Source organism: Leptidea sinapis, chromosome 29 (assembly GCF_905404315.1).
Source record: "Leptidea sinapis chromosome 29, ilLepSina1.1, whole genome shotgun sequence".
Taxonomy (NCBI): domain Eukaryota; kingdom Metazoa; phylum Arthropoda; class Insecta; order Lepidoptera; family Pieridae; genus Leptidea; species Leptidea sinapis.
The window spans coordinates 9,185,935-9,204,293 of NC_066293.1; the positions used below are offsets into that span (position 1 = coordinate 9,185,935).

At 36.6% G+C, this 18,359-nt stretch overlaps 2 protein-coding genes across 2 annotated transcripts in view; one reads left to right on the forward strand and one right to left on the reverse strand.

Annotated features, from left to right (window-relative positions):
* Positions 1–18,359, forward strand: part of LOC126973332 (serine hydrolase-like protein) — a 275,685-nt gene that overhangs the window by 244,901 nt on the left and 12,425 nt on the right. The window lies entirely within an intron of this gene.
* Positions 1,381–16,041, reverse strand: LOC126973338 (uncharacterized). Its single transcript, XM_050820562.1, has 4 exons — positions 15,667–16,041; positions 10,696–10,731; positions 6,324–6,490; positions 1,381–3,418 (listed from the first exon to the last, which is right to left on the reverse strand). Exons 1-3 carry the CDS (start codon positions 15,849–15,851, stop codon positions 6,325–6,327), a joined length of 387 nt encoding a protein of 128 aa, XP_050676519.1. The 5' UTR covers positions 15,852–16,041; the 3' UTR covers positions 1,381–3,418; position 6,324.

The window sequence follows — 18,359 nt, forward strand, 5'->3', positions numbered from 1 at the left end:
TAGCAACACGTACCAGGAATTCATATGCAGTTTAGAGGTTCATGCACCATGTAGGTGTCACTTCTGACATGTGTACTTTGTACGCACGCAATGTTTTTTTAAATTATTTTATTTATAAATATTTCTTTGAGTAGAATATCAGATTCCTCCACCTCTCCGTTGAGTAAAACACTAAACTACCTATATATATACATAATTTTAGATGAGCACTTTTAATTGTTCATTATACGTATTCACCAGTGGTAGGCTTCTTTGCACAGAAAGCCGCCTAGATTATTGGTATAACAACGGCGTACATATTTCTGCCGTGAAGCAGTAATGTGTAAACATTACTGTATTTCGGTCTGAAGGGCGCCGTAGCAAGTGAAATTAGTGGGAAAATGAGACTTGACATCTTATATCTCAAGGTGACGAGCGCAATTGTAGTGCAGCTCAGAATTTTTGGGTTTTTCAAGAATCTTGAGCGGCGTATGAATTACCATCAGCTGAAGTCATGCTCGTCTCGTACCTTATTTTCATAAAAATAAATGTTATTATTTCATTATTGACGTGAATAATAATTGCGTTCGTGTTTAAATTCTATCTTCATTACACAGAATGGTAGAGGTCTTCACTATTAGACTATCGTGGCTAGGGCTATTAGGCCATTTTGTAATTTGAAAAGACCTGACAAAAATGCTGACATTTCGATAAAAGTTCGGACTTTAGTTCATCTCGTTTAGATTCCCTTTCTCATAAAGATTAATTTTATATTAGTAAACAACACGTCAACGGCACTCATTGTTCGAGACTGGTTTGCGTACGCTCACTTGGGCGTTGTATTAGTTGCTGCATTTTGCGACTACGCCTGCGGTATCTAGTTAGAACGCAGCGTAAACCAGTCCTTAATCTAAGATTAGAATATTGGGAAAAATGAGATTATGAGGCATGCACTTTCGATCTTCCAAATATTTTTGGTTATATATTTCGACTCGGCGAAAAGTATAAAGCAAAAAAAAAACAAACAAGAAAGCTATGATTAAAAATGTTCATCGGATAAGATTTGCTTTAAGTATGTTCACTGATCCCGAACATACAGTTTTCACTAGTTTCAGAGTCAAATGTTTAACGATACTAATATTTACCTTCTTATTCATAATAGTCTGCTAACTTAAAGCATTGCTAATTCTCACTGTCTTCTTCTATTGACCTAAGTCTGAATGAGAAAAAACACTCCTTAGCGGCTGTTTTAAGTTAGCGGACCATTATGAATAAGGGGACTTAGGAAGTTATATACAACTTGAGTGTAAAGAAATAAATTTAAAAAGGACAAATTTCTGTATTTATAGTCAAATTGAATTTCGTCCGTTATTAAAAATAATGTATCAAGGCCAACAAATAAAAATACAAAAGTTAAATTCTTTATTTTTTCAAATCAACATAATATCAATACCTACATACACAAACGACATAATATAATAGTATCGACTGATTTTATTTATACAATATCCAAACAGCTAATTATGTTATTGCCAAATTAATGTCAACTGTTTAACAATAACTTGATATATTTTAAACATAATATGAAATTCTTATTAGACTAATAGAAATTTAATCACGTTAATTTAGAATAAAATTCATAAAATCTTCAATAATAAAAAATACATGTACAAATAACTTATAAGTAATGTGATATACAGTATTTATTTTGGATTTGTCGAAAAGAGAATTATTACAATTTTTTTTTCATATTTCATACACAGGAAAAACACAGAAAGCTATATGGAAAACATATGACAAGGGGAATATTATAACAACAGATGGAAAGAAATGAATTAAATTTTTGCATTTAAAGATAAATAAAACCTAAATAAGTAGAGAAAAATATAAGCTATACATAATATGATAAAATTCTAATAACACATGTCAAATCATAATAAGAAACAAATTGACATAAAATATAAATGAAAGCGAAAGGTATTATAGTAATGAGCGCCATCTGTTGACAGGTGGTTAAACTACTAACTGCAAATCCTACACTATCATTAGGTACTATAAGGTAACGAGAATAAATATTACTACTTCTACCTATTATTCCATATTTACACACAATTTATATAGATTATCTGTAGTAAACTTATCTAGAATACAAAGAAAAAATTTTAGGAACGAATTATTATATTTGTCATTGATAATATATTTATTCTTGTTCGGATTCAATCGGGCACTTGATTTAAAATTCCCGCATTTTAGACTGTTTTAATTGTCCTTTAATAACATACCTAAAGTAGAATACAACAAATAAAATGCTATATTATAGAATTTACAGAGCATATTGTGGATAATAAAGTTTATTTGCGCGCCATCTAGCGCGAAGTGACGAAATCTCAATCAAAGAAAACAAGTCTCTACAAAATATATACAGTACATTAACATGTTTTTTTTTTATGTAAATTGAATAGTGTATGTGCCTATTTATTTAGTGCTAGTATTTTTAGAATAAATTGCTATAGACCGTGGAGTTATAATGACGATACTGAAAAAACGCATGGCTAGATATATTTACTGTTATCACAAAAAATACGTAATTCACCCAAATTATTCTACTTTCTAGAATATCATTTCGGAACTGTAAGTAATCTAATAACCGCGCGCTAACGCCGTAGCCGTGCAGAACTGGTAGGTAAGTAACCTCCACTTATGGATGATTAATATTTTGTTAAGAATGATTAAAACGTTATTTAACTAAATTATGCTTTATAATACTTTTTTCATTGTATTCGATACCTTCTTAATTACAATATTTTTCTTTCTGCAATAGTAAAATAGCACGAGGAATTTTTTTTTATGTTACGTTAAAGAAGTACAACTTTTTGCGTGCGTATATATTTTTTTTTTACAGACTTCAAGAAAGAAGGAGGTTCTCAATTCGTCAATATGTTTTTTAACCTAGTTGTTATTAATAACCATTAAATCTAAAACCGGCACAATCATTGGCCTTATTCATTACAAAATACATTTAAAACAAAATTATAATTTTAATTTAACAATTTAAAATTCTTTGATAACTTATACGTCTAGAGAGAGCCTCTTGCTGTTAGACAACGCATAACAACAGGCCAGGTTTACTGCTTTAGTGTGCTTGACAGTTACGTCTTACACTCGCGATATGATATGGCACTTCGGCGTTTTAGTGTGCGTGCGTTGCCGAAAATTGGGGCTAACAGTTGGCCGCAATAATTTTCGAACTGTTTACAGCTGTCATAGTCTATCTAGACGTATAAATAATTATCTATGTCTGTAAGATATAATATTATTAACATTTAAAATTATCTTTTTTTAAGTTTTTTTTTCTATTTATTATATAGGTACCCCTACTAAGTTTACATCTTTATTATAACTGCAGTCCAGCTGTCTAAGTGGCGGTCAGAAGAGATTCCTGTAAAAATATCATTATCTATGAAAATATATTATGTATCCCAATTTCAAAATAACTTTAAACAATAACAAAAAATATTTATTAAATTAGTCGTTTTTCGATAATCAATAACTACACGGCCACATTATCTTCTGGACCTCGCTGGAGCCAGAAGCCCCCTCCCGTTCCCCTTTCACCCCCTCGCGCTCGTCCTGGTGCGTCAGTACGGTTTGCAGTTTCATTACCGTTAGGTACATGTCGTGAAATATTCGTGCTATCACTGCTTTGTTTTTGAAGTTTTAATTGTTACGTTTTGACTTTTGTTTTTAATAGTTCCATAGTTTATATAGTTCTGTGTCATAATAGTACTGCCCGTAAAAAAAATACTTCTGTTACTTAAGCCAGACTATCATTGATATTTTATCATTATAATAATAATAATCAACATCACAACACAACACCTTAACATCAATCAATAATTCTGAAAAAACGGGTCACTTGGTGTGAAGTGATCACTCCCGCCCACGTTCTCTTGCAACACCAAAGGAATCACAGGAGGGTTGCCGGCCTTTAAGGAAGGTGTACGCGCTTTTTTTGAAGGTACCCATGTCGTATCGTCCCGGAAACACCGCACAAGGAAGCTCATTCCACGGCTTTGCAGTACGTGGAAGAAAGCTCCTTGAAAACCGCACTGTGGAGGACCGCCACACATCCAGATGTTGGGGATGATATCCTAACTTGTGGCGTGTCGTGCGAAGGTGGATTTCGGCGGCAGGAATCAGGTTAAACAGCTCTTCGGAACACTTCCCATGATAAATGCGGTAGAAGTAGAGTAGTAGAGTGCTCAAATGTGGGCCGAAGTATTCACGTGCTCTATTTATGACGCCCAGCTTCTTCGAAACCAATTTGGCTTAGCCCTCCAGATGTACGCGGATTTGGCAATCGCTCGAGATTTCGACACCCCGTATTACCATACTAGGCGAGGCTGTAAAGGAAGTGTTTTCGAAGAGCGGTGATACGGCAGATAGTACTTTTTTGTGGTAAGCCCGCAAACTTTTTTGTATTTTAATATATCAAAACAATTTAATTTTAAAAACATGAAGCAGAGTTTCCGATAACAGGATCAACAAGCCACCACAAGAAGCGCGCTTGGACCAGCCAGCGCCTCACTCGACCATGTTTTAGGGAAGAGAACGACCCGCCCCACGATGCCACCATAAGCTTTAAATAAAATGAAATTCAAATATTTTTATTCAAAACTAGCTGACTCGACAGACGTTGTTCTGTATATTATAATAAATAAAATAAGGTTTTTATATGAATTTGTCAATAATATATCATGACATCAAAAATTACTTCGTAAAATATGCACCCTGCTGTCGTAATGAAATTGTTTCACAGCAGAACTGTCAAACCGTGCGTCAATAAATTCTCTCATAGAAATTATTTGACACATCAAAGGAAAAACAAATTTGTTGTTTTTATTTAATTTAGCAGCATTTTCTTATTTATTCACCTTTTAAACCTTCTCTGGACTTCCACAAATAATTCAACACCAAAATAAGCCAAATCGTTCCAGTCGTTCTCGAGTTTTAGCGAGACTAACGAACAGCAATTGATTTTTATATATATAGATAAGTTTTTAAATCATTTATTGGACGTCAAATACTACCACCCATTCAAAATAGTGTGCCTCAGACCTGAGAACGGGCGCAAGAAACTCAGTGGTGTGTTTTTTTTCCTAAAAATATGGTTACAACGTAATATTGTACAACATTTATAATTAATTAGCCTGAGGGTTTTCGCTCCTTTCCCAGACTGTGGTATCATTAAAAAAAGACGTGTGGCACTCGGGGACTGCTGCGGTGAAGCTATTGCATAGCATTTTTTATCAACTTATGCAATTATAATTATTTATTTATTTTATTTATGCAGTATTTTTTTAATAAAATTAAGTGCAGCCCTGTTTCACTGTAACCAATGTGTCTAATCTTTTGTGATAGCCACTGTTAACTATTAGCTCACTACTAACATTGATTCTTTTCATGAATCTTAATATATATAACAATCAGCAGACGTATCTCAAGTGGATGAAGAATTGGACTTCAGAAAGAATCTACGCATTAAACTAAGCATTATACATTATATAATATTTATAGAAATTATAATAATTATAGAAATAACTACGGATTAAACTTTCCCATTCAACTCATATGTGTAAGCTATAATAAAATATTTAAATTAGATCATAGCATCGATATATTTTCAAATATTAACTTTTATAAAAAACAGGTGTCCTTGTCATTAAAAGTCTTAAATTTAGATTAGTAACTATGTAATTAGTATTAGTAGTAAATTCATTATTGTTAAATATCTAATTTGTTTTGTTAGCTCTAGTTTTTTAGTTTAGTAACGATGTGCATACCTTTAATTTAGATATGTAAATAGTAACACTTATTAATGTTAATTATTCGTATATGTAAAATTGGTAAACCTTACTAAATAAATAAATAAATATTAACTTACTTACATTAGTTTACGTCTTTAGTTAAGCTTAGAACTTTAGAACGCGTTTGTTTTGTAAGAACCAATAACCTCGCAATTTTGAATAATAATTATGAGTTTTTTCATTGACATTTAAGAGCAGACCTACACTTACAATGACTAAAAAAATGCATATATTGCGCAAAACTAATATCTATGTCATCGTGACACTCTACCTAGACGACAATCCTTCATCACACATACTTGAAGCCTCTCCGAGCCGATCGATCGTAGTCTAACAATTTTGAGGTAGATCGCCAGCGGTTCAAGCTTGAGCACCCCTGGTTTATGCATTAAAGGACCACATTCAGAGAGACCTTTACAACACTTTTTTCACGCATTTGTTTTGCAAATTTTCTGCGATCAAAATATTATTACCCACCTTAAATATCCTTACGACAGTTGGGGCAAGTCTGGTGCCCCTCCAGCCAGGGTAGGATGCAGCCAGCGTGGAACCGATGTGTACACTTAAAGGACATTTCTGGCTGATCTTTGAGTATCGCCTCAAAACAAATGGAGCACAGCTCCAACGTATTCGCGCGGTTGCGGCTGAAATCCAACAAGAGCATATTCAGTTTTTACGGAAACAAGTGACGGAATTAATACTTGTATTCCATATTTAATTCAGTAGAAACCATTTAGTAGCGACGTAAGTATAGTCATATATTTTATGTTTTAAGAAGCCTCCCGCTTCTTTGTACAGGATGCCGGCTAGATTATGGGTACCGCAACGGCACCTATATCTGCCGTGAAGCAGTAATGTGTGAGCATTATTGTGTTTCGGTCTGAAAGGCGCCGTAGCTAGTGAAATTACTGGGCAAATGAGACTTAACATCTTATGTCTTAAGGTGACGAGCGCAATTGTAGAGCCGCTCAGAACTTTTGTGTTTTTCAAGAATCCTGAACGGCACTGCATTGTAATGGGCAGGGCGTATCACCAACCATAAGCTGAATGTCCGGCCCGTTTCATCCCTGATTGTCGTAAAAAATGGTTCAAATAGATTTCTTTGGCCACTGCTAGACAAAGTCCTCCCCCAAAGATCTCCATGACGATCTTCGCTGCCCTCATCCAACCTATTCTGTCAATCTTGACCAGATCATCGGTTCATCTTGTGGGCGGCCTACCACCACTTTAAATTCTCACCAACCCAATAGCGTACAATAAACAACCAGACTCACAATCACGCTCAAAAATTGTCAGAAGCAAAACTCTGCTTACTATAAGGTTTATGCTCAGTTGTTTCGACCGCGCTTTGAATACAACGCCACGCAATGACAACATGATCAGTGAAAACTGTCCAAACACCATATCCAAATTTAAAAAAGGATGGAGTGGCTTATTTCAATTTCATTTAATCATTTTGCTAAATAATTACATTTCATTTGCTAAAACAAAATGTTCTTTCTTTGTGTTCGCGTCCGTCTCACGCGCGACGTAGTTTTACTACTCATAATGAGCGTAAAGTCTATTACTATGAACATTACTCCCAGGAAATAGGGTGTTAATTTGAATGAATTATTTTAATGTTATTTATAAGATATTGTATACGTAAATACAACGCCGCTCGGAAAATTTTGACGACCTTCTTTTAATTGTTGACAAAACTTTAACGGTCTTACATGTAAACTTGGTATGTTATACCTAAGAATAAACCTATATAATATAATAAACTATAGAAGAATATGCAAAATATTGACTATATAAAAAGTTCTCTGGTGTTATTGAATTGTGAACATGATTCGATTTTTTTTTACAGTTCCCAAGCCTTTTTACCAGTGGGGGGCTCCTTTGCACAGGATGCCGGCAAGACCAAGGGTGTAACACAACAACACGTATTTCTCCCGTGAAGCAGTAATGTGTAAGTATTATTATGTTACGGTCTGAAGGACACCGTAGCTAGTGAAATTACTGGGCAAATGAGACTTTATTTGTGATGTGTGATGAAAAATATTTTGGTGAGGAATTTGTCGAGAACGACTCCTTGTTTTTTGAGTTTTTAACTCGCGATTTTTAACCAGAGCTGCAGTTGTACTTATGACAATGATGATAGTCTTGTCCGCGTCAGCGCGACGGTAGGTTGTTTTACAATTATTTAATCTGAAAAAGACCTCAACTAACTTTTTCTGTACTTTCTACCAAACCAGACACCATACAGACGCGTCCGAGCTGGTCGCGCCACCAAATTGATTGCGCAACCAAACGGACACCAAGTGAGTAACTCCCTATAGACCTGCATATATTTTGTTGGTCGCTGGTAACTCGCGACTGGTTGCGCCGCCGTGGTGTCCCAGTGAAATATGGGCTATATTTCACAATTTGGTGGCGCGACCAGCTCGGATGCGTCAGGACTCTGGTGTCATTTTCCGCCACGGTAGCGCGACTGGTTGCGCCACCGTGGTGTCCCAGTGAAATATGGCCCTTAAGCTGCAACTAAGACGTAACGTAACGTGATAATACGATCCCAATCAAATTGCCCTGTGTTGAAACTAGTAGAAAGATTGAACCGCTATTATGCAGAATATACTTGAGATATGCCCCTAACAAACAATGCACATACAGTTAGTTCTAATACAACCAAACCAAAAAATGTGCTCATAACAATCACGTTCTATACATATAAGGACATATCATTCGCAGTCTGATAGCGGAACGGCAAAAGTATGCTTAATTTTTTTTTATGGAATAGGGGGACAAACGAGTGTACGGGTCACCTGTTGTTAAGTGATCACCGCCGCCCACAATCTCTTGCAACACCAGAGGAATCACAGGAGCGTTGCCGGCCTTTAAGGAAGGTGTACGCGCTTTTTTTGAAGGTACCCATGTCGTATCGTCCCGGAAACACCGCACAAGGAAGCTCATTCCACAGCTTTGTAGTACGTGGAAGAAAGCTCCTTGAAACGCGGTCAAATGGATCGAGCTGATACTGGGGTGCGCCAGACCAGAGATGACAGCAACACTCCATGTGTGGCCGGACCTGCGCTTTGTAGAGCGCTAGTATGTGGGCCGGCTTGAAGTATTGCCGTGCTCTATTAATGACGCCCAGTTTCTTTGAAGCCAATTTGGCTTTGCCTTCCAGATGACCACGAAATTAGCAATCGCTCGAGATTTCGAGACCTAGTATTCCGAAACTAGGCGAGGCTTTGAGGGAAGTGTTGTCGAAGAGCGGTGATACGACAAATGGGGTTTTTTTAGTGGTAAACGCGCAAACTTGAGTCTTCTGGGGGTTAAATTGGACAAGGTTCAATTTTCCCCATTCCGCGACCTCCTCAAGAGAGGACTCGATAGAAGACACAAGTTTCTCCCGGCATTGGTCGACGATTTCCCGAGAGAGACCTGCTGATGGCCCATGTATACGGCATCACCAGTGCTGTCATCCGCATAGCAATGAATGTTGGAGGTGTCCAACATATCATTGATATGCAGAAGAAACAGCGTGGGAGACCGCACACAGCCTTGGGGCACTCCAGCATTCACGGGCTTCGGGTTCGAGCAATATCCGTCGACAACGACCTGTATGCTGCGCCCAGTGAGGAAGCTGGAGGTCCACTTGCACAAGCTCTCGGGAAGCCCAAATGATGGAAGTTTGGAAAGGAGCGCCTTGTGCCATACACGATCAAAGGCCTTCGCTATATCCAGGCTAACTGCCAGGCCTTCCCCCTTGCTTTCAATAGCCGCAGCCCATATATGTGTTAGGTATACCAGAAGATCACCTGCCGACCGACCATGGCGAAACCCGTATTGTTGGTCGTTGATCAACTGGTGACCCTCTAGGTATACCAAGAGCTGACGGCTAATTATGCTCTCCATGATTTTGGAGAATTAAAATTAAAGACAATGTAAGCACACTTTTCTCTTTAATCGTGTATCAACTGTCAATGTCCGAATCGGGTTTTAAATGCAACATAATACCGTAGTATGTACGTAACCTTAACTGAATAAATGTTTTACATTGCTGCTTATAGACCAAAATTATTTGAAACAACTGGAGTAAGTGCGGCAATGTATAGATATAGCAGTCGAAGCATATTATGGTGTAATTTGTGGCATGTTCCATATTTCGGTTTTGTTTTTATACGACGTGATTAATCTATATGTATAGAACGTTTTTGAGTCACTATCACAGATTAAGTATTAATCATTTTCAACTACAAATACAAGTCTTATGGGAAAAAATTGTTAGGTCAATAGGGTCGCGGCGCAGAAGCAATTCCGGACATTGCCCTATGTTGAGAGACAATAGATATACAGGGTGGCCAACAAGTTGACGTTCAAAGCTAAAATTTGAAAGCCTCATGGTGATGAGTACCCGAATCACCCCTATGTATGTTCTACGATTTTGCGTAGTTTAGGAGATATAATTAAATATAAAAATACTTTTTTTTCTCCTTTTATCCGCTTTTTTCACCTTATTGTGGTTTAGGAATTTTTTTAAACACTTTTAGTTAATTTTATTGTTGATAATTATTAACTACAGTTGCAATAACCACATAAGAAATATAAAATGAGACAAATTCAAATTTTAGCTTTGGACGTCAACTCGGCCACCCAGTATAGGACGCGTGCAACAGGGACAAATACAAGGGGTCAATGTCCGAAATTTCTTCAGACTGACGACCCGGAATATACGAACACATAGAACAAAAAAGTCAGTATAATAAATTAAATTAAATAAAAACACATTTGCCATGTTAAAATTTAAAAAAAACACCAGACCCAAAAACAATCTATTCTACGACATTTTTAAAACTCTTACAATGCCTCGGATATAGAGTTGTTGCGGCGAATAGTTCTGAAATAAAATAACAGAGCTTGGATTTATCATGATTAACTTCACGCCCGCCTCCCATAAGGGTAGGCATAGACTACAGATCTTCATTTGCAAGGTTCCTGACATCAAACCTTTCACACAAGCTCTTTTGTTCACGGCAATATTCATCAGTCTCGTGGATAGCCTTTATCGGTATCCCTACGTCCCCTTTTTGCCTTTTTTTCATGGAATAGGAGGACTAATGAGCGTACGGGTCACCTGGTGTTAAGTGATCACCGCCGCCCACATTATCTTGCAACAGGAGAAGCTCATTCCACAGCTTGGTTGTACGTGTAACAAAGTTCCTTGAAAATCGCACTGTGCACAATCGCAAATATCCAGATGATGGAGATGATATCCTAATGTATGCCACGTCGTGCGAAAGTGGAATTCGGCGGCAGTAATCAGGTCAAAAAGCTCTTCGGAACACTCTATGAAACTCCAAGTGATCAAGCCATTCTCAGAGCAGTGGATACCCAATAATATGAACAGCTCTGCGTTAAACGTGGTCAAATGGTTCGAGATGATACTGGGGTGTGCCAGACCAGAGATGGCAGCAATTAATATGTGACCAGACCTGCGCTTTGAAGAGCGCTATAATGTGGGCAAGTATCGCCGTGCTCTATTTATGACGCCCACCTTTTTTGAAGTCAATTTGGCATTGCATCTTAGATGACCGTTGAATTGGCTCGAGATTTTGAGACTGAGTATTCCGATACTAGGCAAGGCTATGATTTGTAATGAGAATATAATATACCCTCCCAGCTCCTGTATTATGTATGAGCTAAATTTCGTGGTGTCTTTAACTGACCTATGTGATAAGTGGGTGTTTCTTTGTAGCCAGTTATTATTGTTAGTATTAAGGTGCGCACAAATAAGGCGCGGCCACGCGAGCCATGCCGTGCTCGAACGAACCGTTCGCTGTCGGTTTTTGAGAGCGCATCAAAGAAGCTTCTGTCGTTCGCTCCCGCGCAGTTGGGTTGTAGTTTTGGTGAATTGGCTCGCGCGGGGAATACGTAAAATTTACAATTGACGGTTTAATACTCGAAAAAGGTATTGCATGCTAGTATAGGAGTCTCCAGGTGCCAGAAATCTTTAAGTTATTGCTAATCGCGGGTTGTTCTAGCTCGATTGGCTGCTGCGAGCGGTCAACTCGGGTCAAACATGGGCTCGCGCGCCTCCCGCGCGTAATCTATACGCACCCTTAAATTACAGATCACTGTCACTGTGTTAGTAACAAAAAGTAATGATATGGCGGTTACTTACGGTTGCGATCTATTATTAATGAGAGAAGAAAGCGTATAATGTAAATAGTCTACTTGGCGCTGCGTATATGTTGGTATGACGGATGATGAATCCGTCACATCCCAATCGTCGCTGTGAGACTCTGAATCGTAGTAGACATCACTTGACAGTGACGTATCAACACTGGATTCTGAGGAACTTTCAAAGTCACTGTCTGTATTGTCACTACTGACAGAAACGTCAAGCTCAGAGTCAGAGGAAGATGTCTCCACCATGCTCGTGTCAGTTGTTGTTGTTTCGGATATAGTTGTATAGAGATCATCACTGTAACTTTCTACGTCTTCCATGGATCTACGGCGGTGTGATGAAAGCAGAAAGCGGGTTATGAACATGCAGGTATGATAGGCAGGGATAAAAAAGCAATTGTGTGATTTTATGAAACCACAAAACAAGTGAAACTTTTTTGGGTTGGCAATAAAAATTTGCATCCCGAATTTGGGGTTGTTAAGGGTTTTATGTTATGGAGGTTTCTTGCCCCTTTCAATTGACACCCCTCGGAGATTCGCGTTATTGTTTATTTGCGTTTGAAGTTACGTACAACAGAACAAGTTTACAAGTTCATAGAAAAAATAAACATTGTGTGATAGCGAAACTGAACGTTTTTCAGCATTTTGTTATGACTGCCTCTAATAAAAGTTATTAAAATGTTTATAAGATATTGTTAATAAATTATTTTTATTCCATGTTATTACAATGACCATTTTTTAATCACTACACTGTGACAGAATCAGATCAGTGGACCACGACTTTCAACTGGTCTATTACCACACCTAGGTTTTGTAAAAAAAATTGAATAATAATAGTATTGACACACTTTTTACACAAATTATCTTGCCCCAAGTTAAGCATATATATATAGCCTGTGTTATGGGTTACAAGACAATGATATATTAAATACAATATACTTACTTAAACATACATAAATACATTTAAACATCCATGACTCGGAAACAAACATGTATATTCATCATATAAATGCGCAAGCATTTACTACCTACCTTAAGCACCTACCGGGATGAATGAGGCGATACTTTGCGGAAATCTATAATTATCCAATTGTTGTGAGATGATTTGTCTTTTAATAAATTTGACACGTATTTCACCTTTACACTAGGCATCCTCAGGAGATGTTGACTCGCCAGTTTCGGCCCCCCCAGAAGGGTGGTGGCCTAATTACGCGGGGGCGGAGGGTCTACCCTTCCCGCAGCGCCAGAGACGCGCAGACCCGAATTAGTATCAAAAACTTGTTGTATATGATCATTGTTCAAAGGCAATTCACAAAAAACCCACTACTCCGTCCGCGCTGTGGGGCTTGAAGGGGGCTGCTACTCACTCCCTCTTCCCCCCCCCCCTTAATTAAGGATGCGAATTTCTAATGCAGACCCCTTTTTCATCACAAACTACTACAGTAAAAGCTCCTTATTCGCGCTTCCTTCATCCGCGTTTTCACTATTCGTGGATTAAAAAATTGTAGCCCAATTCCTATAACCGGTACACAGTACATGCATATTAATAAAAAGAATTCCAACATAGCCAAAATTTCGAATGGAATAGGAAGAGATGGGTTCGAACAGATAGAATCAAGTGACATTCAGGAGTTGCTTGAATCACAAGATGAAGATTTGACTGAAATCGACTCGGAGGAAATGTTAAATTCACAGCCCATTGGAGAAGAGGCTTCAACAAGCACTGGAAATGTGACATTTAATCTGAAAATTCTTAGTCAAGGTTTAAGAATGGCAAATGAGCTTTGTGATATCTTTATGAAAATTGATCCGTCTATGGAAGTCTCTTCTAAAGTCTTATTTTTAAGAGGCAAATTGCTAATGCCACTGCTGAATATCAGTTTCAACTAAAGGAGGATATTGGTGTATGTCCTTTATACTCTAACAGCATGTATATTTGTTTCAGCAAATCTTTTATCTTCTCTCTTCTTTGGCACTGATCACTACCATTAAAATTAGTAAACAAATACTCTAAGCTGGTGGTGGTGGTAAGGTGGTCTACCTTCTCATGACATTGGTACACTTGTAGTATAACTTCCACAGAAGCTACAGTCGGAAGAATAGAATAGAATAGACTTTTCCGAGATAAAGTGGAAGGAAAAGTTCGTGGAAGAAGTTGCTGAATACTTTGTGTAACACTATATGGGGCCAAATATCCAGCGCTCTGGCCTCGCAGCTGGCCGAATGTCCCGGCCGTTGTATCTCTAATATGTGATACAAATTATACAATGAAGTACATAGTAAGTGTACCTCTCCTTACATGACATGGCAGAGGTAGGCATTTACATGACTGAACATGTAATTTTTAATGTAACTAAATAAGAAAAGCATAACTAGTATATATTTTAGTTGAATTTTTAATCTGACATTTATATTACTTTTTAATGGCAAATGCACTATTATTATTTAAAAAAAAATTAAACAAAAATACAAATAAAAGCAATCAAAATACCAGATGTGACAATATGAAGCACATTTAAGATATTCTTTATTTTAGCTAACTTCCAAAACTGTTACAAAAAAAATTATAACTATATTAAATATTGTATCATTTTAAACTTTTATCATCGCAGAACTTTAACATTGTAGTTATTAGGGCACTCAGCTCACAATATAAAATTTATAGATTTGATGCGAATTGCCAATTCTACAGCTTTGTAGTATAAGGAAGAAAGTAGTATTTATATGCCCTCAACTGGGACGCATGTAGAATTCAACTCAACTGGGACGGCTGTCAGGTCCGGTTACAAGATAAACAAATTTTCAAACTATTAGGAGCATAGGCATGTTACTTATACTGGCATGTTCATTATGAAATAAGCTACATCGTTATTTGATAATTGTAGCGATAAAGACTTTCTAATTTTATCAATATTTGGCTAAAGTTGAAGGTTTTTTCCCCCTCAGATTTATTATTTAAACACTCAGATCTAACAAATATGACAATGTTTTATAGAAGTTGCTAATTTTATTGCATAGTAAAAACATCATTTAATTGTAATTTAATGTAAAAGACATTTTCATACATTTTTTTTTACAGGAAAAAACATGAGAAAATATAGTCCACTGCAGGGTGCTCACACACTTGATTTGATGAATGAATATTTAGGTTATATGTTATGGTTCTTACATTGTTGCTCTCACTATTAAAATAAAGAAATCTGAGACCATAGCGGATTGAACATAATTGCTGGTTATCAGTTATCACCATTTTTATACCAGACATATTAAGTCTGTGTCCCAGTTGAGGGGATATTTTTATATTCATAATATAGATTACCTGTATATGCTGCAAAAATATAAACCCAGAATCCTTGTGTACAAGTCAGATTGGATGTGAGGTGCAAGATGTTTGTATTTGACCCTAACCTACCCCAAAAGGACAATCTGAACAAAAAATAAAAGAATTCTGAAATTGTAATTCATGCAAATACATGTCAGACTTGATTGTAATAGTGAATGTTTCAATGTAAACCAGTTGACAAAATAATATCAAATAATGTTTGTAAAGGAAATTATGTGATCATTGTGAGTAGGTACTTACAATTTTTTCTCATTATATACCTTCATACAAATTTCTACAGTTTTGTAATTATTCGTTACTTACAAGGCTTGCTCGCTAGTCGATCCTTCGTTTGCAGGACGCTGAGACTTGTGTACGAAGTAGTACAAGGCCGCCCCAACACCGATACCCACTGCTGCAACAATACCTAGTCCTGTGGCAAAATTGCTACTCTTATTATTGCGGTTTTCTTCATCCAATTCATTCTCATCAACTTTTTGCAAACTCATGATTATTTCACAAATCTACCGTGTTCCCTGAAAAACAACAGTAACTTGTTTGTTCGAAGTCCAATTATTATTAGAAATTGTGAAAGAGTTTATGCCCAACAAATCTTGGCAGTTGGCACGAAAAACTATAGGTACGCAAAATTCACGTCGTACTAGTAGCCTGCACTCTGCAGTTTCCAGAAATAAGAATTAACCACTGCGTTCAGTATATGTTTTATAGTATTACTCTATACTCTTAATTCCTATCTATGGTAGGGGAAAGCGCGGGAACTCTTGATTGCTTAGGGCGGTCTTTTTAACTATAAAATTAAATATTTCTATTATATTGTATATAATCCTCATATTTTTGAAAAGTATATAAGTATTTGTATATGTTTATCATTTAATTTGTTTAGTATAAGTAATAGTCTATATATTTAGTGATTTAGGTTTGTGCTAAGAGATGTCGAAAAGGCGGAAAAAAACCAAGCCGGAACGAGATAAAGGTGAGTCTATTTTAGATTCCACCTCTGAAAGTAGCGAATACTCAGATTTGCATACAGTTTTGGAAGACCACGAGGACTTTTATTTGCCATATAGGGTGGCCGACTATTGTCGCCGATATCCGGAAGACGCAGGTTGCGGTCATGAATTTATAGTCTTCATAGAGAGTGTCACTGAACAGCCACTTGGTAGTCGTGACATGCTAACTCTTAGTAGCTACTTATTGCGCTTCATTAAAGGCATTAAATATCTTAAGAGACTCAACAAATATAAGATAGGAGTAGTGTTTGAACGACCCAATTTGGCTTATACATTCCTAGACAACACGACAAGGCGTCCGTCCCAGCTGGTGCCACTGAATTTTCTGGAGTGATTTCCTCCGTACCCATTGATATATCCAACAAAAAAATTTTCAAATCTTTGTCAAGTACAAAAAAAAATATTTCTGTTCGGCGTATAATGAAAAAAAAAACAAATCCGATAGTGGTTTTATATTACAACCTACACAGGCAGTCATTATTACTTTTGCGTCATCTACTTCACTCCCAGATTACGTTCACTTAAAGATGTGGCGTGTACCAGTACGACCTTATGTGCCGCCAGTTAAGCAGTGTTTCCGATGCCTTAGGTTTGACCACTTGGCTAAATTCTGTAAGAATGCTCAGCGTTGCTCAACCTGCACTGAAAATCATTCATATAAAGAATGTACTATACCTATTGACAAAGCAGTATTTGTGCACTGTAAAGGTAACCATCTTGCAGTATCAGGTCAATGCCCTATAAAACAAAAAAAGATATTGGATAGTAAAAATAAAAGTAAAACGCCATTATCAGATTTATTTAAACATCCAACAAACTTTCCATCACTCAATAACACAGAGAACACACAAGACATAATTAATTTAATTTTATCCAATCCAGCAGCAATGGACCTAATCACAGAATCAATAATAAAAGTCATTACACTAAATAAAACACAGAATCAAAGCATTAGCTCACACGCAATTAGTTCAGCTATTAAAGATACCATACAAATTAAAAATAAAACGTCACATTCAACTGTCACAAACTTAGCATAGTACAGTGGAATGCTCAAAGTCTGTTGAGTAACAGACTTGAGCTTCAAAACCTACTTTATGAGCAGGGCATACACATAGCACTTATATCAGAAACTTGGCTTAAACCAAATATACAGTTTTCTATCAGAGATTATACAATACTAAGAAATGATTGTGGTAATGATCACAATGGTGTAGCAATTTTTGTTAGAAATGGCATTTATTTTCAAAAGTTAGAAACATTTTCTGATAACTCCTTGCAAAATGTAGCAATCAAAATTAAATACAAACAAAAAGACATCTCAATTGTAAGCTTTTATAGTCCTGGCAACAGTGTACCTAACTTTGACAAATCTAAATTTAATAGACTGTTGCATAGTATTCCAAAACCACTAATAATTGCTGGTGATTTTAATGCTCACCATACCATTTGGGGTTGTAATAGAACCAATTCTAGAGGTAGATAGACATCATGGATGTAATGGACGATAATGACTTAATGCTCTTAAATAATGATCAACCAACTACAGTGGGTACTAATTCTTGGAGACCAAAAGGACTAGATCTAACAATAGTATCATCTTCATTATTCCTGTGCTGTGAATGGCAAGTTCATCAGGACTCTTTGGGTAGCTATCACAATCACAAAATTTTCCATGGTAGTGTCGGAAACTGAATCTTCTTCAATTCCATCCAACATTCCTCCACACAGTAATCTAAAAATAGTAAATTGGGACCAATATGAGAACTTAGCAAATGACTTGTTAAAACAATTTGATATAAATAATTGTAATCTACAGAAGTCTTACAATAACTTCTGTTCCATAATTCTTAGAGCGGTAGAAAATTCAGTACCTAAAACCAACTACCACTGTAACAATATTACTAATCTACCTAAAAGAAAGCGACAACTTCCCTGGTGGAATGGGCAATGTACTAAAGTGGTAGAAGATTGCAACACAAGGTG